The following is a 27360-nucleotide window of genomic DNA, read 5'->3' as shown; positions in this document are numbered from 1 at the left end:
ATGGGCTCTCCATAACTTTTTGTTTGTTATTATTATTTAATCATTTCAGTCATGTCCAACTCTTAGTGACTCCATTTGGGGTTTCTTGGCAGAGATAATGGACTGATTTGTCATTTCATTCTCCAGATCATTTTACAGATGGGGAAACTGAGGCCCAAAGTCACAGTTAATAAGAGTCTGAGGTGAGAGTGGATGGCCACTTAAAAAGGAGTGTGTAAAGGGGCTCATGGTCAGCTATGGGTTGGTCTGAATGCCCCCATAGGTCTCTTCAAGCTCTGAGACTCAGTGATCCTGTGAATAAAGGTAGGACATAGGTAGGTAAATTAAATGAGACAAAATGCAAGATCACAGAGTAAGGCATCTGTTCCCTGAAGTCATTGCTGTTTGCCCACAGATAAACCGGCTCATCTCAGAGGTCCATAATTACCTAAGTCCTTGGACAACTTGATTGCCTCTATTTCTCTCTGTATAACAAGGAAGATTAGACTGAACAGTGCTGCCACTAGAAAGACCTACATTTGAATCCTATTTCAAACATTTAGCTGTGTGACTGAGCAAATCGCTGAACTTCTTTGTGTCTCAATTTCCTCTTCCACAAAAGGAGTACCTACCTCCTAGGATGGTTCTTGTCAGAGCTTTGCTCTTTAACTCACTCTGTGACTGAACAAGTATATCTCCTCCTCTCTAGTGCTCAGTTTTCCTCCCCCTAAAATGAAGGGCTTGGATTGGACAATGCCTAAAGTCCTACTCAGTTCTAACAGTCCTTAGTATTCTAAGGTTCCTTCTAGCTCTGAGATTGTGTTCTGTGTCCTAGCTTCCCAGCTAGGTTATTCTTCCAGTCAAACAATTCATCAATCATCAATAAACACTTGTTAAGCACTATCATATACAATTGTTCAGCCTCTAATTCTCTAGCATCAAGTTCCCTGGAGCTCAGGGAGTGATCATGCTTTTCCTGACTCAGGCCCCCTAGTTCCACTCCCTCCCCCAGGTTCTTATTTGAAGAACTTTTGTCTCAGATCACCTTCCCTCTCCATTCTGCAAGGTGTAACTTTCCATAACCCCTTTTCCACGGCCTCACACACCTTTTAGACCAATAGGAATAAAGCAGGCAATCTCCACACCCAGTAAGCTTGTCCCATGAGGGAGTCCCTGGGAAGGCCCTGTCCTGAGTGCTAAGGGCAGGAGGAGCCAGTGATCCCAGGGAAGTGTACTAGACAAAGTACTTGTGGAGAGTAGGGGGAAGATAAAATTGATGAAAAGAGGGGAGGGAGAGAGGAAAAGGATGGGAGAGAGAGGGAGAGAAGGGAAGAATGTGTTCCCTTGGAAATCTTCCTGAGCAGGTGTTCAGAGCCCCACCTACACCCAGCTTAAGGTTTGAGCAGCCTCCCTAAACAGGGGAAGGGAGGACAATCATCCAGCATCTGCTTGGAGAAGGAAACAAACGTTTATTTATTGTGTCTTCTATAGGCTAGGCACTGTACTAGAATTTTCCTACTTTATAAGTGCCTTGTAAAGGAGGCAGTTAGAAGAATTATCTCATTGTTCTTGCAACAGCCCTGGAAATCAGGTGCTGCTATTATCCCTGTTTTGTGGTAATTGTTGTTCAATCATTTCAGTCTCATCCAATTCTTCATGACCCCATTTGAAATTTTCTTAGCAAAGATGATTTATCATTTTCTCCTCCATTTTAAAGATGAGGAAACTGAGGCAAACAGGATTAAGTGACTTGCCCAATTAGTAGATAGCTAGTAACTATCTTTAAAGTTAGGTTTTCCTCACTCCAGGTCTGATAATCTATCTACTGAGCCACCTCGATGCCCATCCCTGATTTACAGCTAAGGAAATTGAGGCAGAGTTGCACAGGTAGGAAGTATTCTAAAATTGGATTGAACTCAGGTCTATCCTCACCCTGGGACCAGCTCTCTATTCACTGCACCACCTTGCTAGATACCATCAGTTAATGATCAAGGGCTTATTACCTCCCAGATGTCCACTCACATGGTTCAGAAATTCCCTTTAACAGCATCTCTGATGAAAGACTAGCTCTGTAGCCATGGTTCAAACACTCCTAGTGAGAGGGAGACTGTTGCCAGATCAGCCAGAATAGTTATTAGCAAAGTCTTATAGTGGTTCTTTGGGATCGGGAATACCCTTCAGGTTGGAAAGGTGATTCACTTGAAGGGTAAGATTACAGATTAAAATCCTTTCTGCACTGAACCCATCATTAACTTCAGAAGCAGACTCACAGCTCCTACTCTTGCCCAGGGACACAACATGGTAATGTGATACTATGGGATGGCAGGACCTCAGCAAAGATTCCATCTGGCTACTTACTCCCTGGCTGTCCTTAGGCAAGGCCATTCCCCTCCCTGAGTCTCGGCTTCCTCATCTGTAAAACAGAGGGGTTGAACCAAATGAATGAACCAGCTCTAAATCTTATGACACTATAAACATTAATGCAGCCTTGCCCACACAGCAGGGTCAATGGCGCAGAACCAGGTGCTTGATATAAAGATTCCCAGGAACAAAGATTTGCAGCTCCTTCCTGCTGATCATTAGAGAGCCATGGCCCAAATGCTTTGGATTTGCTACTTATTATAAGGTTGGGCAATTTCCTTCTTCCCTGTTTCCTCACCTCTAGAATGAGAGTTTGGATCAGATAATCTTTAAGGTCTCTCTCAATTCTTAGTCCGATGAGAGAAATCCCAAAGGGAGAGCAGAACATGGAGCAAAAACTGGTCTTAGCCATCAGCCCTTCTCCTCCTAGCCCAGCCTCTTCCAGATGCCAAGGAATAGAAGACCTGGCTGAAGATCCCAGCCTCAAATCCTTGCTTGCCCAGTTCCCATTTTCCATTTCTGAAAATGCTGGTACCTATTAAATATTTATCCCTGGCACTAAACCTCAACCCCTCTTCCAGGCCTGCGGGTTCTCAAAGAAGAAAAACAAAAAGAAATATTCTGGGAACACAGAGAGTACTCCCAAGAAGAGAAGGAACTTAGCTGCTGTTTTCCCAGGAGGAGTGAGCTCTCAAAAGAACAAACTTAAAAACCCTTCCATGTCAACTGCACTTTCCCCACAAAAACTCTGAAACTTAAGTAGTGCCTCCTATTATCATCCCCATTTTATAGATAAGGAAATTGGGACTCTGGGGAATTAGCCTGCTCAGGATAACAACATAGCTAGAAAGAACTAGAACCCAGGGCTCCAGACTCCAAATCTAATCTTCTTTCCATATGATAACGCTAAGCCCTATTTGAGTATCTCTGTCTCCTTTCATAAACAGAAGAATTCCTCCTCCATAGCTTACTCCATCTTCCTGTCCAGGGTCTCCAGACCCCACTTTCCAGGGGCTGGAGGAAAAGCTGATATGGCTGGAATTGGCCATATGCTCCCAAAAGTTCCCCTTTGACTCATTGAGAGCCTGGATCCCAAGACTGGGAGCAATTTAACCTGTCGGTTCAACACTGACCCCTGGTCCAACCAGGCCCACCCTACACTTCTCTAACTTCCACATCAGCCTCATTCCTCCCTTCTATCCCCCCAGACTGTCGAGTTTATTATAATTGACATAGTGACCTTTAGAGATCTTATAGACTCTTGTAGGAGGAGGATGTTAAAACTCAGAAAAGGGGAATGATTCATCAGAAGTCACCAAAAAAAAAATAGTAGCAATATGATTTGAATCCAGTTTCTAAGACTGAAAAACAGTATTCTTTTCATGCGGACTAGAAAAAGAAAATGGTCTTAGGCAAGTTGGAAAGAGGTGGGTTTGAGTGGCAGATCTGTGTGACTCTGGGCAGGCCCCTTCCCTTCAGAGGCTTCCCCTTGCAGAAAACAAGGGCGCTGGACTTGGTAATCCCCAATATCCCTAAACCCCATTTGAGCAGGGCTGGCTGCCAAACCAGACCTAGTGGGGTGGGGTGTGCAGAGGGAGGAGCAGGGGTGTTAGGGTTTGGCCCTAACCCCAAGGTGTGAGCCAACCTCATCACTAGCCCCACCCAGGCCCAAGGGAATTACTGTTTACCAAGTAGGGTAACTAAGAAAAGGCTGGGGAGGGGGGAAAGAATGTAACCTAGTCTGTGGGCCAAGGGGTGGGGCCTAGGGAGGGAGCAGTTCCCCTCTCCCCCCACCATTTGCCCCAAGGCTTTTTTGTATACAGACTTGACCAGCTGGGACTGAGCTGGACCCCTCCCTGGCTAAGAGTGTCCTTCCTTGACCGTGTGACTCAACCAAGTCCTGGTTGTCCAGAGCTGCCAGGTTAATCATAGTGGCCACCCCTCAGAGCTGGCTCCTGATTGGGGCAAGAATGGGGAGCCCAGGACTGCCCCTTACCTCCATCTCTCTGGTTCCAAGGACAGTCAGAGCCAGAGACTGCCAGCTCCCAAAAAATCATAGCCACCAAGTTAAAGAGTCATCTCCTCTAACCCATAACTGAGTGAAAAATCCCTTCTCAACACTGCCACAAGCTTCAGTTCCAAAGCCCTCCAATAATGGTCTTCACCACCACTGCCTCCTCTTTCACTTTGAGACAGATCTAGGTTAGGTTCACAAGACAGAACTATAGCAATCTAGTGTTTGACAAACCCAAAGATCCTAACTTTTGGGATAAGAATTCATTATTTGATAAAAACTCCTGGGAGACAGGTCTAATTCTTTAAACTATTTTCCTTCTATTGAACTGAAATCTGAAATTTGTTCCCACTGCTCCTAGTTCTGCCCTCTAGGGCCAAACTGAATGAGAAACTGGGATGCTTTCGAAACAAGGAGACTTTTTCTAGATCAGGGAATGGATTATTAGATAATTATAATTGCCATTATTCATAATTTTATTATTAATTTCACCATGTAATCTTCAAACAAGAACTTAACATCCATCTATATTTTAATAAATATGTATTCTTATTGACACAGCATTTTCTCCAATGATCCAGCACACATCTATGCCAAGCTTGTGTGATTTCTTTTTCCTCTCAAATCCATTCCAATGCTGGAGGTCTTCACTGTCTTTAGATGTCTTGAGGTTTCATGTATGTCAATAGGGTCAATGGGCTCCCCATCATTTATCCCTCTGTCCATGACCAGCCCACCAGCTTTTCAGACCGTTCTTTGGTGAAACCGTAATACCATTCTTTTTTATCAGTAAAATGTTACAGACCATTCATGGTCATTATCTGCCTCTCTGTTGCATATTATTATTAACACTTTGAGGTTTTAATAATGATAATTTAATAGGGGGAACTAGACTTATGCTTTCAATGGTTTAAGGAACTCTCAAAAAGAGGCAGAATATAGAGAGGTGGATAGAACTGGTTTTGATGTCACAAAAACCACACCTGTGTTGTGTCTGAAACCAGATTTCCTCCTGACTTCAGGGCTGGTCCTCTATCCACTGTGCCATCTAGCTGCCCCCTCATATTTGTTTTAATAGAAAAAGGTCAATTCTGAAGTCCTTATATGAAAAGTACTACCTATCTCCAGAGAAATGACTGATGGATCCTGAATGCAGATCAAAGATATTTTTCTTTATTTTCCTTTGAATGTATTTTCTTTCATGTTTTGCATATCTACACATTTACAATTTGCCTTTTTATTTTTATTTTTAGGGTACTTTTTCATATATAATCTATGTCAAATTGCTAGCCTTCTCAATGAGGAGGAGAGGAGAAGAAGGGAGAGAGAATTTAGAACTCTGAATTTGAAAGAAAAATATTTAAAATTGTTTATACAGGTAATTGGGGAAATAAAATATTAAATTAAAAAAATAAAGATCTCCATCAGGATCTCTCTCATCCAATTAAATCATAGGTCTGGTTCTCTCATTCCTCTCCAAAATAGGGAACTCATATTATCACAGATTTAAAATTAACAGAGACCTTGGAGGTCATAGAATCCAATCCCTTCATTTTACAGATAAGGACACTAAAGTTAAGTGATTTTTCTAGGTTGTATACACTTAGGAAGTATCTGAGGTAGGATTTAAATCCATGCCTTCTTAATTCTACATCCAGCATCCATCTACTGTTCCACAATGCCTCTTCCTAATTAAGACAATCTTCTACCAGTCTAGGCCAGTACTTGCTTGGCAATTTATAATCTTTGAGAGTGACTCCCTAATTTAATTATTGTTATATGCAATATTTGGATTCCTATAATATCGAAACTTCCTTATGATCATCTTGAGAGGCTCATAATACAAGTTCAATCATCTCCATTTTAATAGTTTCTACAAACTTAAGGCCATAAATGATCAGAGACTCAAGCCCTGGTTCCCTCCTCCCCTCAGCATACTCTGTCTTTATATTTTGTATTACCGTAGACCAGATAATCATAGGCCTATAAATAATTGGGGGGAAGTACTGGATTTGGAGTCAGAAGATGCCCAATTCTAACTAGTGACCTTGAGCAAGAAAATTCCAGCCATTTATAAAATAAGAGACTGTGCTATTGAATATGTATGGCTCAAGGAGGTCAAGGTCAGAAAAAAACCCACATAGACCAAAAGACTCACAACATTTTTGATGGCACTAAAGAACTGGAAACTGAAAGGATTCCTACTGATTGAAAAAGAGCCAAAGAAATAATGGTGTATAAATGTAATGGAATATTATTGTGCAATAAGAAATTACGGGCAGCTAGGTGGCACCATAGTGCAGAGTATCAGATCTAGATCCTCGAGTTTAAATTTCACCTCAGACATTTACTAGCCAAGTCATCCTGGGCAAGTCACTTAACCATTTACCTATTTTCTCATTTGTAAAATGAGCTGGAGAAGAAAATGGAAAATCATTCTAGTGTCTTTGCCAAGAAAATTCCAAAAAGGGACCACAGAGTTGGACACGACTGAAAACAACTAAATAACAAGAATAACAAGAAATGATGACTATGAAGAATTCAGAGAAATTGGAAAGATTTGCCTGAACTAATGCCAAATGAAATAAGTAGACCACGAGGACAAGATACGCAATGACTACAATAAAGTAAATTAAAAGAATTTGCAATATTCAGAAATATTGGTCAGAAACCAAAATCTACCCCCTTCTTGCTAGGAATGCAACAGGCAAAAAGGCTATGAAGTCATCTGATAGAATTACTTTATTTTTTTGTTTTTGTTTTTTACTTCACTGCTCTTGTGCAGTGCGTTCTTCCTCCTACTGTTTTCCTTCTTTCACACCCTCCTCATGGCCCAGGCTGAGCCAGAAGCCATCAGGAAGGTGAGGCAATGGGAAGACTCACCCTATTAAATGGGAGTATCTCCTCCAGCTGTCCTCTGCTACTATCTGGGGTGTCTGATTGCTTACCATACTCGGATGAAAAGGAAATCAAAAATATTCCAGGGCCACTGGGTGGCTCAGTGGATAGAGCGCTAGCCCTGGAATCAGGTCCCGAGTTAAAATTTAGCCTCAGATGTTTGACATTTACTAGCTGTGTGATCTTCAAATCTTTAACTCCAACTGTCTTGAGAGCAGGGAGCATTCCTTCTAATGAAATGGCAGATCACCAGATCTTATCAAAATCTGTCCTATCACTAACTCCTAAGGTGCTCTGGACTTTATCATGCCTCTATTCTCTACAATTCCCCAGCACTGTTCTCTGACCTATTTAACCTATGGACTTCTTGGCCTTGCCCCCTACTCCAAAGATGGACAATTAGAATTTCTGGGCCTTTCCAGCAGTCCTGAAACTGAAGTTTTTAAAAAATATTTTTCTTAGTATCTTATTTTTCCAATTACATATAAAGATAGTTTTCAACATTCATTTTTTTAAGATTTTGTGTTCCAAGTTTTTTCTTCCTCTCCCCCCACCCTAAGACAGCAAGCAAACCGATATAGGTTAAATATGTGCAGTTCTCCTAAACATATTTCCATATTTGTCATGCTGAACAAAAAAGAAATCAAGTCAAAAGGGGGAAAAATGAGAAAAAAAAAAAAAAACCAAGCAAACAAACAAACAAAAAACCAACAGAAATGGTGAAAATTCTATACTTTGATTCACATTCAGTCATCATATTATCTTCTTATTGCTGTGTACAATGTTTTCTTAGTTCTGCTTATTTCACTCAGCATCAGTTCATGTAAGCCTTTCCAGGCTTTTCTGAAATCATCTTGCTCATCATTTCTTATAAAACAATATTATTCCATGACATTGAATTCCCTTCTTACTCACTTTGTACCACATTGCATTCCAGAGGTTCAGCACTCAACTCTGATTGTCTTTCTTACATTGTCATTAAGCTTTAGGTGAGAATTGGGAGATTAGGTTTTTGCTTTAAATAGTTCAACCTGGGACCTAAGGCTTTTTGTTTATTTATTTGTTTATTTTTGAGGCAATGGGATTCATTGATTTACCGAGAGTCACACAGCTAGCTACTAAGTGCCTGGGGTCACATTTGAACTCGGTACCTACAAACTCCAGGATCAGTGCTTTATCTACTATAACTTGTATTTGCCTGAATTGGGTCACTACTTGAGACTGATAAAAGCAGATCTGTATTTGATATAAATTAGTAAGTTGGTTTATGTTTTTTAATAGCTTTTTTTTTTATTTTTCCAAATACAAGCAAAGATAGTTTCCAACATTCATCTTTGCAAAACCTTATGTTCCAAATTTTTCTCCCTCCCCCACTCCTCCCTCCCATAGACAGCAAACAATCCGATATAGGTTAAACATAAACAATTAAAGAAAAACATTTTTCACAGAGCTATCCAAAAGTGTAATCAACCTCAGAAAATAATGAGCTCCCCATTCCTGAAACTCTTCAAGGAGAGATGGATGACAGATTGTTGTTGAATTGATTTAGACAGGATTCCTCTTCAAGTATAAGATCTAAAGCCACTGAGGTCTGGCAGACCCTTCCAGAGCTGTAATTCTGTTACCAAGGTCAGAGACTCAATCCTGACTCTTACTACCCTTATAACCTTGAGCAAATAATAAACAATGGGGGATTGAAATAATGATCTCTTAAATTTCCTCCCAGCCCCATATTCTGCAATCCAGAATTACTCCCTAAACACCCATTCTGACTAGTTTCCAGGGACCCTTCTCACCAGAGAGCACATCTATGAAAAGAAGCTGGACCTAGCCCTGAAAGTCAGCCTCAGGAAGGAGGAAGGTACATTTTGTCCCCTGCCCGACAAGTAGAAGCTTTGTTATGTGGAAGGGAGTTTGGAGAGCTGGGTTTAGGTGCTGGCCCCATCACTGGTTTTTTCTGTGACCTTGATTTGTTCTCTTGGGAACTCAGGTTTTCCTCCCTCCCTTGGCTGCAAGATAGATTTATTGTCAGTCAGTCATTTCTGACTCTTTCTGATAGGGTAGTCTGGAGTGGTTTGTCATTTCCTTCTCCTGTTCATTTTACAGATAAGAAAACAAGTCACTTAACCTGTGACTTGCCCAGAGTCACACTGCTAACAAGTGTCTGAGGGTAAATTTGAACTCAGGTCTTTTTGTCTCCAGATCTTGTCATTTAGCTGCCTCATTTAAATACAATTCACTTGCAAGTCAAGACATCACCTCCAGATATCTTTGCTCCTCTTTGAGAAGGAAGGATGAACAACAGTAGGTACTCCTAAGGGGATAGATAGGAAAGGAAATTCTTGGGATTTAGAGCTGGGAGAGATTTTAGAGATCTAATCCACAACCCTCATGTTCTAGAAATTAAGAGCTAAAAAAGGGGAAAGTACTTTCCTGGGTTTTATGCAATGGGAATTTTGACACCTACTCAAATACTTTTTCCACTGTGTTTTCAAAAGCATTCAATCTTGTGCAGTTGTGCTGGGAGTATTATCGTTGCTACCTTTCCCCATTCCATTTATAACCTACACAGTCTAGTCCAGCTCCTGTGGCACAGTGGCAGGGGCTGGGGAGAATCAGTGGGAGGCAGGTATATTCCTCAGGTCTCTACAGTATGTGCAGCAATACAGGTATGCAAAGGAAATGAGTTCAAGTTCTGAGATGGTGGTCAAATCACCTCCTGACTTAGCTCCTCACCAGCACTTTGCAAAACAGGAATAGTCCCTGCCCCAACTCCCTGTTTCTCCAGATTGTGATGAGGATAAGTTGGGCCATGGATAAAAAAAGGATGGTGTTTTGGGTCCTTTTTGTTCTTGCTGAGGACCATAACATCAGGGAGGTGATACCATGACATGCAAGTGAATTGGATTTGAGTAAGGGAGAGCTATGCAAGGTCATCTGCCTCACTTTCCCCTCCAGAGACAAAGGTCCAGTGACAAGATATAGACCAGGACAACTGGAGATGGCCCTGGATGCAGTGGTAGACTTGTCTTTTTAAACTAAGATCTTCAATAAGGCTTACTTAGTTTGACTGGAGCCACATCTAGATATCTGTTGCTATTATGATGACGATTATATCATGAAGGGAAGAAGATAAACAGTTTGACATAGTTGTTTAGAGAGTTAAGTCTCAATACCAGGAAGACTTAGATATATATCCTGTTTAATACAGATATTGGCTGTGTGACTGAGCAAATTACTCACTCTCTCATGCTCTGGGAAACTCAAGGGAAATATAAATTGCAAAGAAGGTGTCAATCTGCATTAGTGTGGAATTTCCTCACCTGGAAGTTCCCTAAATAAATAAAACCATAATTGTACATGTTTAACTTACATTGGATTGCCTGCTGTCTTGGAAAGGGGAGGGGAGGAAGAAGGGAGAAAAAAAATGGAGCACAAAATCTTGCAGAAATGAATGTTGAAAACTATCTTTACATGCATTTGGAAAAATAAAATATATTGAAAAAAAAAAACAATAACAACAAAAATGAAATCTTAGATCCAATCTCCAATCTGAGGATCCATAGCTGCCTCTGTCTTTTAGTCTTGACCTTTGAATTTTTTTTATTTTTTTTAATGGAATTGATTTTTGAAACATTTTATTGATATTTTTTGTTTTTATATCACCTTCATATCCAAAGATATACTTCCACCCTCCCTTCTCCCAGAAAGCCATCTCTCCTAACAAAGAATTAAAAAAAGAAGAAAAAGCCAACTCAGCAAAACAATCAATACATCAACCAAGTCTGGCAGTATTGAGCAGCAGCTTCTCAGAAGTAGTCCTGGAAAGTGCCTTCTCAGCCAGAGCTTCACTGAGCAGAAGAGGGTGAAGAAGGGGGAGACAAAGGGAAGGCAGCTGTCCTCAAGACTAAAATTCCTTCCAAAGCAGCAGCTTCCCTCAGGATGACTAGTGCCCCATCCTTGTCCTCTTAGGGAGGCTGCCAAGCTCACTAATTTCCAGCATCCCAGCCTCTGGTCTTCTCTCTTCAGAGGATGTCTTCATACAACTACTCTCATTCCCACCCCCAATCAGTGGGATTTGAGAGTCTCTTCCTGCCCAGCCTGACTCTGAGCTATTTCTCCCACATTCATAACTTCCCTTATCTAGGTACAGAGCACTTTCCCATTGCCAAAGGACATCAAGGTCATGGGGGAAAAAAATACCATCAAATGCTGTCAACTCTCAATTACCCACAGTGAATGACTCTCTGCCACTGTGCCCAGAGAACTAAGCTTAACTGATCACATGCAAGAAGGATACTTAACTTTGCTAGTTTTCCCTAACCAGAACCTCCCAGGGATACAAGACTAGAAATCTCTGGGGTCCCAGCCTGCTCTAAGAGTGTGATTCAATGACTACCCAGAGAGAGATAAGTAGAGCTAAAGAGTGGGAAAAGTTATAGTCACTATTCTTTAGTAGACACTGTGCAGGAGATTTAAAAACAAAAAAACCCAAACAGTCCCTTATAATGAGGACTAACTTTCTAAATATTCTAGTTATATTCATTTACATTCTAATTATATTACATTCTAATGAATTGTGCTACCTTTTGTCTTTCTAGAGCTTCTTGTGGATCAGGTGAGGTAATTGATGAGGAAGCACTTTGGAAATACATAAAAGGGTTGTTGGGTTTGGTTTTTTGTTTTTGTTTTTGTTTTTAATAACTTTCCAAACAAGTCTCAGTCAGCAGAAATGGGAATGACAGAATGAGCCAGAAGTAGAGTTCTGTACATCCAGGCTCTTTCATCATCTGGAAAGACATTTCTGGGAAAGAGGAAATCTGAATGGAGTTCCAGTGTTCTCCTGGGGAATAGGAAGCAGGACCCCAAGAGGGGGTCCCGAGGACAGAGGATGTTGGGTCTTAATCGATCAAATGCTTAAGCAGGGGAATAACATAGTGAAAGGAGTGAAATACAAAAAATTACTTGGGGAAAAGGGGCTTTCAAATAATGAACTGGAAACAGGAGATGTGGAACAGAAGAATGAGTCTGGTAGATTTACAGCAGTCTAGACAAGAGGTGAAAAGAATCTAAAAGGGTCTAAATTAGAACCGTGCAAAATGGTGAAGAGAAAGCTTATGTTACACAGTACCTGGCTATTGTTTGGATATGGGATTAGGATGGGGAGAGAACAAGGGAGAGGAAAGAAGCAAGGATAAATTTGAGGTTTTGAGGCTGGGGGATACAGTACCATCAAAAGAACTAGGGAGAGGGGCAGATTTCTGGGGGAAGAGAGGAAGAATACAAATTCAATATGAGACATATTGAACTTGAGGGACCATCAAATATCAGGTTGCTACCAATAAGTGTTTTAAAGATGCAGAGTTCAAGAGACATAAGATTGGAGACATAGAGTTGAAAATAACCTTCAAAATCTTCTAGTCCAAACTTCTCTCAGATGAGGAAACTGAGGCACAGAAAGTTAAATAACTCAATCAAGATCACACAAGCAAAAGAGACAAAGCCAGAGTTAAGACATAAGTCTTCTTGGGGCAATTAGATGGTGCAGTTAGATAGAGCACAGCCCTGAAATCAGAAGGCCTTGAGTTCAAAAACATTTTCAGACACAACACTTATTAGCTGTGTGAAGCTGGGCAAGTCATTTAACCTCCAACTGCCTCGCAAAAAAAAAAAAAAAAATTTTTTTAAAGACATGTCTTCTGACTCCAAACCTAGAATTTCTCTCCACCAAACCTCATCTTTCCAGTAAAGAAATGAAGTTGTGGGTATATGGTCAGTAAAGTGGAAAGAACACTACTAAACTTGAGAGCAGAAGATCTGGGGACTACAAAGTTTCCTTTTCTGTATATTAAGGGTGATGGACTTCATGATTCTAAAGGGGCTCCCTGGCTCCAATGTTCTCTGGCTTTTGAGCAAATACTTTTACCAAAGTTAAGAGTGTGGGGAGAGAAAAGGACCAAAGACAACCTTGGGAGATACTTGGATTTAGCAAGTGGGAAGTCATCAAAAGAAGACCAGACAGATAAAAAGAAAACTTGGACAAAGTAGTCAGTGTCACAGAAGGCAATAGAAGTGAAGGATTCAGAAGAAAAAGATGGCCAGTAAAGTCAAGTGCTGCAGAAAATAAAAAGTGAGAAAAGATTATTCAATGGATTTAGTGATTAGGGAGTCACTGGTTTCAGTTAGAACACCTATCTGAAGGCATATTGTAAGGGAAGGGGAGGAAGTTGAGGATAAGGAAAAAAGGCTGAGAATACAGACAAAAGACAGAAACCAAGAGGAGACATAGAGTTGAAAATAACCTTCAAAATCTTCTAGTCCAAACTTCTCTCAGATGAGGAAACTGAGGCACAGAAAGTTAAATAACTCAATCAAGATCACACAGGCAAAAGAGACAAAGCCCTGTAGCATGGGTTCCAGAAGGACTTGAGAGTGGATTTATAACTATGCCAAAAGGTACATAACTGCTTCCCAACTGTGTGGAGGAAGAGAGAGAATAGAACAGGTTAAAACTTCAGCTGGGACCTTCTGGGGCTAATCCTCAAGAGATCTCTGAAGAAAGGTTACAGTTACAAAAGTGGGTTAAGACATCTCTCTAAGAGGGCTGTTTCAGATGTCAGCTTTCAGTCTGGAGGCTAGAGGATGTGCAAAATGACCTCAGGAAGAGCTCTCAGTAACCGTCTCTCAAGGAAAGGCAGTGGAAGAATTTGGAAAACAGAAATCTTAGGATAAATCCTCAAATCTCATTTTCACTAAATCTCAAACTGCCTACCAACCCTTTGTCTAGTGTCTCTCTCCATCAGAGAAGTAAGAACTTCCTAATTTCTCTAGATTGTATGGGAAGGCAAAAAGTACAGCAAGTTTGAAGCCAGAGGATCTGGAGTTGGATTCCCATACTTACTTGATCTTGACAATCCATTTTCCTTCAGTCACTTCATCCAAAAAATGAGAATGTTGGTCCAGATAATCTCTAAATTCCCTTCCAACTCTTGATTGTTTCTCCTCCATGAGCAGGAAAATGACCCAAATTATTACCCAGAAAAGACTCCCACACCCCAAAGAATGGAGGGTTGGCTGTGTATTATAGTTCAGAAGGGAGACCTTTGTAGTTTCGGTTTGTATGTATGTATGTGTAGGAGCAGGGGAAGATGGAAGAAAGGTCCCCCTAGTCTTGGCTTTGGAAAGATGGAAGGGGTCAGTATGTTATAATGGAGTGAACATTGATTCTGGAGTCAGAAGATATGTAGTTATATACTACCCCTAATACTTATCTGTGTAACCCTAACAATCAATAGATGCCCCAGGGCCTTAGTTTAAAGGAGGGCTTTAAACTAAATAGCTTCTGCATCTAAAACCTAAATTTTTATTTATATCTGTGATCTAAATAAAAATAGGGAAAGAAAAAAAACTAAAATCTTGATCTAGAGATTCAAGCAAGATGCAGAGACTGGAGAAGGAGGAAAGGGTCCTTAGGAAAACTGACTCCTGTTCTGACAAACGATAAGCTGCCCTCTAGTGGCTCCAGGCTCATTTACAACCACTTCCCTCCTTTTCTTTCCAAAAATAGATTTCTTTTTAATCTCACCCTACTCCCTGGAGAGAATTGACCCACTCTTTGTGCCTGAAAGCTCATCTCACTCTTTTTTCCAATCCAGCTAAGTTAGGAAACTGCCACTGTCCCTGTTAGCACGTGTGCATCTGCATCTTCCTCTTTGTCTAGGGATCAGAATGGTGTCTATTTATTTGTTGCTGTATCCACCTGGTATATCTGGGAGAGAAGCAGGTAGGCAGTAGGAGAGGTAGTCCTGCTATTATACAGGAAAATGAGGCTGGGAACATATCCCACCTGCATTGCAGGAGAGTTTGGGTAGGAAAACACAAAGACTCTGCTTCCTGAGCAGCCTGGTCTATCCCAAGGCAAGAGAGGGAGGAAAGCTTGGGAACATCACTTGACTTAAAATGCAGCAATGGACAAAGGCAGGGCTGGAAGTAAGAAAGGTGAACTAGGTTTTAACCTAGTGGATGTGGTCCTTGAGGGAATGAGTCTTTCCCTTCTCTGGGCTTCAAGTTTTCTCAAAAATGGGAATAATAACTCAGGTTGGTGAAAGAAATTGATGGCATCTACCTACGAAAAGACAGCATGAACGACTAGACTTTCATCTAAAACACCAGAATTTGAATCTTCCAACTGTGCCTTTGGACCATTTCCTCAGCTATAAAATGAGGTTACTCATATTTGGTTGTGAGGGAAGTATTTTGTAAACCTTAGAAGTGTTATACAAATGATTAGTTCTGTCGTGTCCAATTCTTTGTGACCCCATTGAGGGTTTTCCGAGCAAAAATACTGGAGTGCTTTACCATTTCTTTCTCTAGCTCATTTTACAGATGAGGAAACTGGGGCAAACTGGGGTAAGAGATTTGTCCAGTTTAGTAAGTATATGAAGTCAGATTTGAACTCAGGAAGACAAATCTTCCTAACTTCAGGTCCACTGTGCCACTTAGCCATTCTATGGAAATAGGATATTATTTTAATTTTCTTTGAAATAAACAAAGTGAAAAGAGCTGCAATGGGTAAATAAAGTATTTTGGGGACTTTGGATAAATCGTGGGTCTCAGTTTCCTCCTCTATAAAATGGGGAGAAAAAACCTTGCCCCATCACGCCTTCTTAGGGCTCTTTAGAGAGTCTGCAAATAAAAACATTTTGGAAATCATAAGTAACAATAAAGGAATCATAAATATAATACAATAATGGAATCATAAATTAAATTCACATTTATTAAGCACCTACTATGTGCTTACCAGACACTGCTTTAAGTATCATTAACATTATTATTTTATAAAAGGAATCAGATCAGGTCCCGCAGCAAACATCACCCCAGACCCCTCCTTTCCTTCTTCTGTCCTTGGGTCTGTCCCTGGCCCAGAGCCCAGTAGACAGGTCTGTTCTATTGCATCAGTGGGATGAGAAATTAGCTCAAAGGGTGGGGGTGGGGTGGGGGTGGGGAAAAGGGGAATAAAGAAGCATTTGCTGTTAGCTTTTGCCAAAGAACCTAGGACGCACATGAGTGTTGGCATCCTGGGCCCCATTGGGACAAAAACAAGGAACAAAGCCTTAGTTTCAGTTAAAACTGGGAACAAGAATGACTTTATTTATTTATGTATTTTTTAAAAATTGGTTAATTCAGCAATCCCTGCAGCCCTGCCCTGTTGCTCTACTGCCAGCCCCATCTCTGGAAAGATGCCTAATTTTATCCAGGGCGTGGCAGATGCATGCAGGCAGTCAATCCAGGTAAGGAAACAACCTGCACGGGGGTCATTTCTTGGACAGAAGTCAGGGCCCTAACTCTTCCAAGATGGTTCTTCCAGACCTTATTCATTTCTCTAGCCCCAAGAGTATCTGGGAGGAGAAAGAAGAATGCCTTCTGCCCTCATCTGTACCCCAAGATCTTAGAAGAAACTACAGCAACAGCTTCAGATCCTAACAGGCTCAATCTGCAGTGAACTAGATCTAAGAAAGAAATGGTGACTCATTCTCCCCGACTATCCTGAAAACTTCCCCCAAATCGAGACTTCTTCCAACTCTCCTCCTCTACACCCTCTCTCCCCTCCCCCAAATAAGCTTCTGTGAGCTGGGAAAGTCAGCACCTGTGGAACCACTGAACTCGGTGCCCAAATTGGGGTGGAAGCTGGGTCAGAAAAGAGTCCCAAAGGGAGACAGTAGCTCTAGAACTAAATTGTGCTTAAGTGAAAATGAAGTTCGTTCATTCATTCACCCCCGATTTATTAAGCCCTACTGTATTCCTCGTGCTGGGTCCTATGAGAAAAGATTAGAAAAGTTTTCAGACCTCCCGTGGTTATCACTGCCCCAACCTCGGCAAGGGTCGGCACTTTGAGTCATTCCCCCAGAACCCCCTTCTCACAGCAGAACCACAGACCCAAACCAGAACACAGATGCGAAACAGAGCGCCAAGCAGAGTTATCAGACTTAGAGCCCTCTCCCGACCCTACTGGGCCAGAGATGGTGTACGTTGCCCGAGTTCCCTTCCAAAAACAGTCACACAGACAAAAATGGCCCCCGTTCCGCAGCCCAGGCAAGGATCTTTCTCTGCTGGAAATGAGGAAACTGAGGCACAAAAATGGAAGGGAGACCCGAGACCTCCAGAGCCTCGCCTGGGTGTGGCTGGAGTCCCAGCTCTGAGGACCGCGCCTTGCGGCACCTGGGCCACGCCCTAAGATGCTGCCACCGCGCCGTGGGGGGGGAGGCGGAATCCCGCTTTCCGATGGGACTCCGGGTAGCATCCACACTGCAACGAACACACCCAGCCATGCACACGTATTGAGGGCCAACCCAAGGACCCACAGCCCGAGAGTTCACGTTTCTAAAGCACTTTAAGGTTTGGCAAAAGCTTCCTTATGGCACTGTGTATGGGGTAGTGACTAGTCTCACCTCCGCTTCTCGGAGAGCACTGAGACTTAGAGTAGTTAGTCACTTGACCACAGGCACACGACTAAGTGTCACAGCCGGAACATTTATCAGTCTCCAAACTCTCTTTTCACTACATCAGATCCATTCACACACATTGCGGATCAATCACACACACTAAGTCATGCACATGGAAAAAGACATTAAATCACACATTTCCTCGCCCCCTGCTCCCCAGGCACATTCGGAAGCGTGGGCTCAGGCGCACACCCCAAATCACACATGGACACACAAAGGTACATACAGACAATTCGGACGTACAAGCACCCCACCCCTCGGTCCCCCCGCGGCGGGTCCCCCAAAGGAAAGCAAAGCTAGGAAAGAGAAAGCGCACCACTGGCAGGGGATCCGGGCCAGTTGGGAAGCACCAGGTGGAAGCAGTCGCACATCTTGGCGGATGGCTGCGGGCCCCGATCGGCTCCGCTCTGGTGTGCCCTGGCAGGGTCCGCGGGCGGGCGGACGGCGGCCTGCCCCGCACTGACTGCAGAGCTCTGGCAGCCCGCTCCCTAGCCCGGCCCCCGATGCCCACCCCTCGGCTCCCTAGGCCCGCCTGGGCGGGGCGGGGCCAGACCAGAGTAGCCCCGCCCGGGCCACTGCGGAGCAGGGTGGGACAGACTGGGGGGCGCCGGGTGGTGCGGAGGGCCGAGGTGTGGGCCCTGCTCGGACTCATTCACCCCATTGGTCCTCGCGAGTGTGTGACCCGCCCACAGGGAGGGGGATGATGCATGCGGAGTGGGCGGGACCCCAAGTGTCCGAGCCTGGTGGACTCAGCTTTGGGGTGGGGGCTGCCTTCCTCCTGAATTCCAGACTGAGCCTGCTGGAAGATGAAAAGGAGGAGGTCTGAACAAGGACCATATTAACTGGTGCCCCGTCTGTACCAACCACATGCACAACATTGAAGGGACATCACATAGGGTGTACAGGACATGGAGGCTAATCAAGGACTGCGCTCTCTACCAAGACCTTACCCAGAGTGTACTTCAATTCTAGACTCTCAAGACTGTCCATAGCAATTTTAAAGACTCTGAACTTCCATTTCCCACCCTTGAAGATGCGATGACCTCTAAATCCCTTCCAATTGCATTCTATTAAATAACTAAGTATTAAGGAAGTGTTGAGATAGAAAGAACCAAGACCCTGATTTCAAGGAGCTCATGATGGAAGAGGAAAAAAGGAGAATGAGATAAGGGCAAAAGTGAAATAAATTTAAGGAGAAAATATCCCTTTATCCAGTGGCCAAAAAACATTCATTAAAACGCCCACTGAGGATACAAAGAAAGGCCAAACAATCCCTTCTTTCAAAGAGTTACTGGGGAAGAGAACATGCAAATAACTATGGAGAAACAAGCTAGATATAGTATAAATTGAAGTTAATCAATAGGAGGAAGGCTAGAATTAACTAGAATTAAGAGGGATCAGGGAAAGTTTCTTGTAGAAGACAGGATTAAAGTTGGAACTTGAAGGAAGGGAAGTAGAAGATAGAGATGTATTCCAGATAGGAGACAGAGAAAATTGCCAGAGTCTGAAGGTGAAACGCTCTCTAGAAAAACCAAGCTCTGAAATATGAGTTGGGCCCTAAAAGACAAAGCCATACCTCAACAGATTATTAGAATCAATTTCAGGAGCTAGGAACCACTAACAAAGGCACAGAGTGGGATAAAAATGAGAATAGAGGGTCCTGTTTATAAAGAATATAAAGTACCCAGAGGGAATAACTGTGAGAGAAAGGAGGAAAGGTAAACCAGAGCTAGCTTGTTCAAGCAAATCTTGAATTCCAGTCAGCATTTTATATTTTATTTAATAGACACTGGTAAACACTTGGCCTTGGCCTCTCTCTCTCTCTCTCTCTCTCTCTCTCTCTCTCTCTCTCTCTCTCTCTCTCTCTCTCCAGAAAGCACTAAATATGGCCCAAATTTTTCACCAATTCATGGTGCCCCAGAGTCTAACGGAGGTTGGTCTCTAGAGCTACCCTCACATTTTGCCTATAATCTAACTACCCAGATGACTGGTTGAAAAGTGAAAGATGAAAATCCAGTGTTTCAACTAAATTCAGTCCATCCAGGAGTGTAGCATTATTTACAATCTACAATCATTTGACCATTTGACCATGTCAAGTTACAAGGTACTTGACATCTATTGACAGAACAATGCATGTTCTAGAATTGTTATTTCAGGGGACAGGGGACCCTGGGATACCCTTGGAATAAAGGAAGGTGGAGAGATTTGGGATCAAAATAGAGGCTGTCACATAGCAATTGAACAATTGTTCAGATATAAGAAAGTGATGAATTTTTAAATGAAAATAAGCTACTACACAATATAACCAATGGATGTCTTACCCTCCAACTGAAAACTTTCTGAAGCCAGGAACCTCCAGTATCAAGGAAAATTCTCTCTTCATTATAAGTACTTAGTAAATGCTTGTTGAATGAATGGATATAAGCTAATTTTCATTAAAAAATTCACATGAGCTTTATATTTTTGATATATATGTAATTGCAGCAGGCAGTGTATTTGCTATTGTGGAGAGTGGTTTAAATCCTTGCTCCAATACTGGATTAACTGTATGACTGGGCAAGTCATTTAATTCCTCTCAGTGTCTTTTTTCTTATCTTATCCCCTTATAATTGGGGAAAGGATGGGAGTGGGGGTGGGGAGGGAACGGCGAACTATATAAATTGAAATAAGCCTGAGATAATTAGATAAACCTGAGAGAGGCTCATTACAGCTCTCAATTTGTGATTTTGGAAGAAAAAGCAAGAGTAGACTCAGAATCATTTGACAGAAATGATCTTGAAGATGTCTTCCAGCTATGAATCCTAAATTTTAATCTGTATTATTGGCTCTCCATTACTTTCTTATATCTGAACAATCAACAAAACAACAAATCAAGCCATGATTTGAAGCATTTCCTTTTTTGTGAGATGTAAATGTGCTCACATTGAATATTTCCTCTGCTATGACACTCTAGCAGTGATACCAGCAAGAGGATGTGGCTTTAACCTTCCAATACCTCTTTACATAAGATATATAGTGGGAAGGTCATCTGGGTCATTTGAACAATCTCACTCGACTACCCCAAAGGAAAGTCCTAGGAACAATTTGCAAAAAATACTGAGGTATTTTGTTAAGTTTCTATACCCATGGAGAGACATACCACCTGAGTGCCTGGGGAGAAAAGGATAATGATACTTGGCTGATGCTTCAATACCTAACTGAAAAGGAGCAACAGATAAGGGATGGAGACCTACCGAGAAACTTGAAGATCTAGGATGTGCTGGATGCCCTACTAAGTGCATCACTGTATGTGGTAGAAGCCATGCAGATCTCTGGGGAAGGTCTGCTCATGGTCAGGCATCATTATTTTCCAGGAACTCTGTGGGGAGTTCAATTTGGTTTCCCAGCCAACAAATAAAATTGTTCTTCTTTGAGATTTTTGAACTGCGGGTCTGTAATAGTACACTTGCTAACATCATGTAGTTATATTTCCAAATTATCTTGTGAGGTCAATAAGCCAAAAAATGAGAAATCTCTTCAACTGAATACAGTTAGATCATATAAGAACCTCTGCCACAAGGATTACATCAGTATAGTTATAGGGATATGTTGGAGATTGTTTGAAGTAGCTCAAGCAAGCCAATTTTCAGTTTTTAGTGTGATCATTTATATTTCAGAAATCAGCAAATGTTACAAATCAGGTCTTGATTTATTCCCTTGTTAATTGTCTAGAATTAAGAAAGTGATAAAGAAAATTTAAAAGTTAATTAACTATAAAAGCCACATATATTTTTTTGGGGGGAGAGCTGGTTATTAAATATTTACCAACACACTTCTACATAGTTTCCAAACATAGCTAATCATTGAATTTAATTCAACCAACATTAATTTCTCTTGTCAGTGATGTCATATAGAGGTTTCATCAACAAGGTGGAGAACTGCATTGAATGTGACCTCTGAGGTTTTTCTCAGCTCTGAAGCTCTTTGACATGCTATATGCATTTAGACATGACCCAATTCAATGTGTCAGTTGAATGTGACTTTCTCTGCCCTACATGCCTCCATTCACTAGTGCCTCAAATATTTATTGAATATTTCTGTGGAAGAGGCTTTAGTATCTCCCTGTGGCCCTTTGCTGCCAGGCTCTTTACCCATTTCCTTTTCCTGATTGATCTCTCTACTTCGCCCTGTTCTCTGAAAGATTTCTCTGGATCCCTATAAAGCAACACCCCCAAAATAAGAAGAATGGACCAATAGATTTCCTCCCAATAGTTTCCTACTACTCCTAGATCAGTGAGCATTGTGTAGAATTGTGGGGAGGGGTCTCACTGACATAACTATAGTAATAATAGCTGACAATTATTTATTTTACAGGTTGTATATATTAAAGGCAGTAAAGAATAGTGGATGGGCATCTAGATAGTTTAGTGGATGGAATGCTGGGCCCCAGAATCAGGATAACTCATCTTCCTAAGTTCAAATCTGACCTCAGATATTTACTAGCTATCTGACCCTGAGCAAGTCACATAACCCTGTTTGCCTCAGTTTCCTCAAAGAAAATGGCAAATCATTCCAGTACTTTATCAAGAAAATCCCAAATGGGGGCATGAAAAGTCAGACACACAACAAGAAAGGGTAATGGATAAGACCCAAGGTTGGAAGCAGAACTATCCAGATTTAATTCCAGCTTTTAAAATCTTAATTACCTATGTGATCATGGACTTAATCTCTGTGTGCCTCAGATAATTCCCTATTTTTTTTTATTAAATCATACGTTTGCATTAGTAAGAGAATTCTTATGCTGTTGATGAAATTGCATATCACATATTTGCAAATTACTTCATTTCAATCCTCTGTTGTTATCACTATCATTCTTATTTTATAAGGTAAGGGAAAAGAGGCATAGAGAAAAATGGAATAACTTGCCAGAATCACACAACTTATGGGTATTAGAGATGGAATTAAAACTCAGATCTCTCATAATTCCAAGTCACATATTTTTCCACTTTATCATACTGACTCCCTTTCTTAGTGTTTTATTTAGATAAATGACATAAAATAATAATGTAAAGCGAAAAGACCTACTAAATACACTGAGAAAAATAGAGGGAGAAATAGGAACAAATAAGATGCTACTGTAATTAAAATTGACATACATATTTTTTCCTTAAAAAACTATAAATAGTCTTTGGTTTTATCATTTCATTTTAAATTATGTTTGATTAATTGAGTGGTTAGTCTATATCCCTCTTTTTGACTCCCTCTGGCCTTCAAAAACATGCCTCTACTGCATCTCATCCTAGAGCTTCCCTCAGATATTAGGTCCTTCTCATTCTGGAATATCCTACTAAACTCCTGCTCATCCTGGAATATCCATCCAAACACCTCCCTAGCTCCCATCTCCCACTGGTGAGTTCCAACTTCAGTGTCCATTTTGTGAAGGGACCCACATTGGCCTGCTTTTTTCTCTTATAAAAGACATAAGAAGAAAGATGTTATCTGCATCCAGTGAAAGAACTAATGAATAGAAGAATAAATAGAATAATTATATATAATTTTATTAAATATAAGTATATGTAAATACATATATAATGTATATATGTATATATTTGTGTATGTATATATACATATGCACACCTATTGGAATCTACTGATAGCCATCTCTAGGGAGAGGGAGAGAGAAGAAAAAGGGAAAAAAGAAATTTAAATCACATATATTGAAAAGGAATAGCAAGTTGTACAACATAGCAGTTTCATGGGCAATTATCTTTTTATTATGCTATGTTGTAGAAATTCTTGTTTCATTCCATAAATTAAAAATATTTTGTTTTTTAAAAAGTAAAATAGAAAGCCAGTCCCCTTAATTCCAAAAGGATGAACTGAATGAAGTCTCTTCATGGAGCTAAATAGTTGATGCTTTTTAGTCACCAGGGGGCACTGATAAGAAGCACCTGATTCTATTCAATAGTATGGATCAAGTGCTATCAATCAGATGTTCACTCCCCAGTTGCCATGCCTACTATCCAACATCAATTATTCCAACACTCTGGGGTTATTGCCAAATCCTTTCTGCTTTTTAGATATCTGGTTGCCTCTTTCCCCAGCTCCACCATTTTGTGGATTAAACCACTTTTTTCTTTAGTCTAAATCAGTGGCTTCCATGTTTTATGAACAATTACATTTCCTTTTTTAATAAAAAAAAAAGTATGATGTTCCCCACTTAAAAAAATAAACATTTTTTTGAAAATTTAATGTTGAAAATCAATACAAGTAGCTATATTTATTTAGTAATCATTTACAGTTAAATTAATTTTGATGAATAAACTATCAAGACTTTTTGCCTATGCCTATTATTACATATCAATCTATTTTCCTTCCCCCCAGTGGAAGAACTCCCTCATAACAAATAAATATCATTGGGCAAAACAAATCAACTCATTAGCCATGTCATAAAATGCATGCCTGATTATGTACCTCTAGTTTATCATCTCTTTGCCAAGAAATAGCTTCCTCATTCTTTGAAATCCTGATTAGTCCCTACTTTGGTCAGAATTCAAAGTTGTTTTTCTCATATTATTGTTGTAGTTTTCCCACAAATTGTTCTTTTGATGCTTCTAACTGCACTTTTCATCAGTTTATACAAGTCTTCATGTTTTCTGGAATCTTTCATATGCCTCATTTCTTATAGTGAAATAAAATTACATTATACTTATATACTATTTCTCTGTTAAGTGACACTTATTTTATGTGTGGTTCTTTGTTGCAACAAAATGTGCTGCTATGTAAATATTCTTATGTATGTGATTCTTCTCCAACTTTTTAGGGCTTCTAGGTAGCAAAGTGGATTGAGTGTTAGTCCTGAAATCAGGAAGACTTATTTTCATAAGTTCTTTGTCTATCTACCTCTCTGTCTTTCCATCAATTTACCTTATCTGTCTGTTTGTCCATCTGTCTAGCTATCTATCTATCTGTTCTTCTATCTACCTATATCTCTTTATCTGTCAGTCTATCTCCTTCTATCAGTCTTTCTGTCCATCTATCTATCTATCTACCTATCTGCCTGTCTGAATCTATCTACCTCTTTATTTGGCAATCTGCTATCTTTTTGTCTATCAATCTGTCTATATCTGTCTGTTCACTTACCTGTCTACTTATCTATTTGTTTATCTATCTGTCTTCTACCTGCCGCTAGTTGTAGCAAATCCATAGTCTTTCCTCTGCTTGTTTTTTACTGAAAAAAATAAATGCATTTATATAGGAGTTGTACTCAAAAATAATAATTGATTTTGGCCAGTGCTTCTAACTTCCCCTGAAAAGGTATCATGTCCCAGGAACTATACCTCACAACTTAGAAGACTCTGATCTAAGGCATTTGTGAATGTATTAACCCATCAGATCTTGGCTCAGTCTCAATCCTTTTAGAAAAACTCTTCCCCTTCATTATATCACTGAATGTGTGCTTCATTGGACATTGAAGGGGAAAAAAAAAGTAGATGTAAGAGAAAAAAGAAGTGTCAGTGATATTCCTCTTCAATTAGTTCTTCAGATAGCAGAACATTCAGCTGGAAGAAAATAGGAAAAAGCCCAAGATCCAAATCATCATCTCGTTCTAGAGAGCAGCCTTGTTTATATTCTTTCTGGAAGAGGTGCACTTTGGCTTACTTATCCAGAGCCAGGCAGACAACATCTCCCTGACAGGAGTTCAGGATGTTCCTTCTCCAAATTGCCTGGCTCAAACCTCCACTAGCTATGTTCCCTTTAGGTACCAACAACTAGCTAGCACTCCAATTCCATCTAAGCATTTAACATCGATTAGCTTTTACAAAGCAGCAAGATGGTACAAGGGGTAGAGCACCATGCTACAAAGTAGAAAGCTAGCTTCCTAAGGCCAAATCCAGCTGTAGACACTTAATAGCTGTGTTATATTGAGCAAGTTACTTAACTGTTTATCTCAGTTTCCTCATCTATATATAAAATGACCTGGAGAAGGAAATGGCAGAATCTTTGCCAAGAAAATCCCAAATGGGGTCACAAAGAGACAGAGATGACTAAATGTTTTTTTAAAAAAGACTAAAATCAACAACATTTACTTCAAAGATTTTAGCAAGAACAGAAGTTAAAACATTTCTGTCACCATCTTGGGGGCCCATTCTCTCTTATTCCATGTAGGCAGAATGAAGAGAAGGGAGAAAAGAAAAGGGACAAAAAAAAAAAAAAAAGGAAAAAGAATCAGATGGTCCCCAGTGCAAAATATTAGCCTGTCTCCCTTCTCAGAGAGGAGTGGGTGAAAATTTAGCAAAGTTCCTACTTAACAATGGTCTCACCAGATTCATGTTTAAATGTGGCGTTGTTTACACAGATCTTGTCTCTATTTTGGGGTCCAGAAAGTCACAACAAATAGCACTGCTTGCTATTTGGGCGCTGAGGATGAGAGCTACAAAGCCTAAGCACAGGGACACCACTCTCCTTTCACCTAAAATGGAAAAGATTAAAGTTGAAAGAAGAACCCAGAGCCATGAGAACTGGTAGGGGAGAAGATTCAAGGCTCACTCCTCACAGTATTCCTTGCATTGGACTCTGTAAGTGAAGGAGTCGGGTTAAAAGGAGAGGAGGCTATAGTTGAGATCTGACCCAGGCTGACTTGGACTTTTCGAAGATGCTCCTTGCACTGGCTAGACAGACAATTCAAAAAGGTTCCTTCTAACCTTGTGTTTAGCAGAGGAGAACCAGGAACAAGAAAGCTACACCTTAGCCACAATCTCTCCAAGGCACTTCCGTTCTATAGGATCATCACTCTCCCTGGAGCAGGATTCTCAGCCTTTACAGATGCCATCCAAGGGACTTTGCACATGTGCCAGCCCCTTCTTGCATACAGTAGGATAAAAGATGCTGGCACAATTCTAGTACTAAGACTTCTTGTGAACCTAGAAGAAAACAAATTAAAATTAATCAAGGAGAAAATCCTATGGGTCATCTGAGACCAAAAAGTAGAACAAGAAAGTCAAAATCAAGACTTCACCCACATTCCTATAGTCAGAGTAATAAAAGATCTGGCCAAAGAAGGCAGAATTCCTATGAAGGAGACTGCCAGAAAGAAGAGAAGGGAGAAAAGAAAAGGGACAAAATAGGAAAAAGGATTGGATAGTTCCCAATGCAAAATACTAGCCTTTCTCCCTTCTCAGACCCTTGGACCTAGCTACACCCATATCTGGAATGTATTGCTTCATCATCACCTCACAGAATGCCAGCCCCTTGTCAAGTACCATCTTCTTCACTCAACCTCCGTAGCTCTCTTCAACTACTCTGCTTTTGACTACTTTGTCTTTCATATGTGCTCTCTATATTCTAACTTATTTTAATAAATTATTCTATATTCTACTATTCTAATATGTATTCTATTCTAAATATTCTGTTTATTCTAATATTATCTCTTCTCTTTTTTGTCTCCCCCACTAGATTATAAATGCCTTGAGACAAAGAACTGTTTCATTAACTGTATTTGTAGCCTGGTACCTAATACAGTGACTGGCACAATGTTTGTTGATTGAGCAATTGATTTACCTTTAACTAAAGGACTTGTTTGTATAAATTTTCAAGTTAGACATTAGAAATGACTGAAGTCAATAG

The 27360-nt window shown here is 40.7% G+C and overlaps 1 protein-coding gene across 2 annotated transcripts in view; it reads right to left on the bottom strand.

Annotated features, from left to right (window-relative positions):
- Nucleotides 1-18268, bottom strand: part of AHNAK2 (AHNAK nucleoprotein 2) — a 119776-nt gene extending 101508 nt beyond the window's left edge. For both annotated transcript variants that reach the window (XM_031953124.1, XM_031953125.1), the window contains exon 1: nucleotides 18071-18268. In XM_031953124.1, the coding sequence (XP_031808984.1) occupies nucleotides 18071-18125 (55 nt within the window). In that variant the 5' untranslated portion in view covers nucleotides 18126-18268. The remainder of the gene's footprint in view (nucleotides 1-18070) is intronic.
- Between the last annotated feature and the right edge of the window lie 9092 nt (nucleotides 18269-27360).

The sequence above is a fragment of the Sarcophilus harrisii genome, chromosome 2, assembly GCF_902635505.1.
Source record: "Sarcophilus harrisii chromosome 2, mSarHar1.11, whole genome shotgun sequence".
NCBI lineage: Eukaryota > Metazoa > Chordata > Mammalia > Dasyuromorphia > Dasyuridae > Sarcophilus > Sarcophilus harrisii.
Note: the sequence above shows the minus strand (reverse complement) of the source record. Positions and strands in the feature narration are given on the sequence as shown.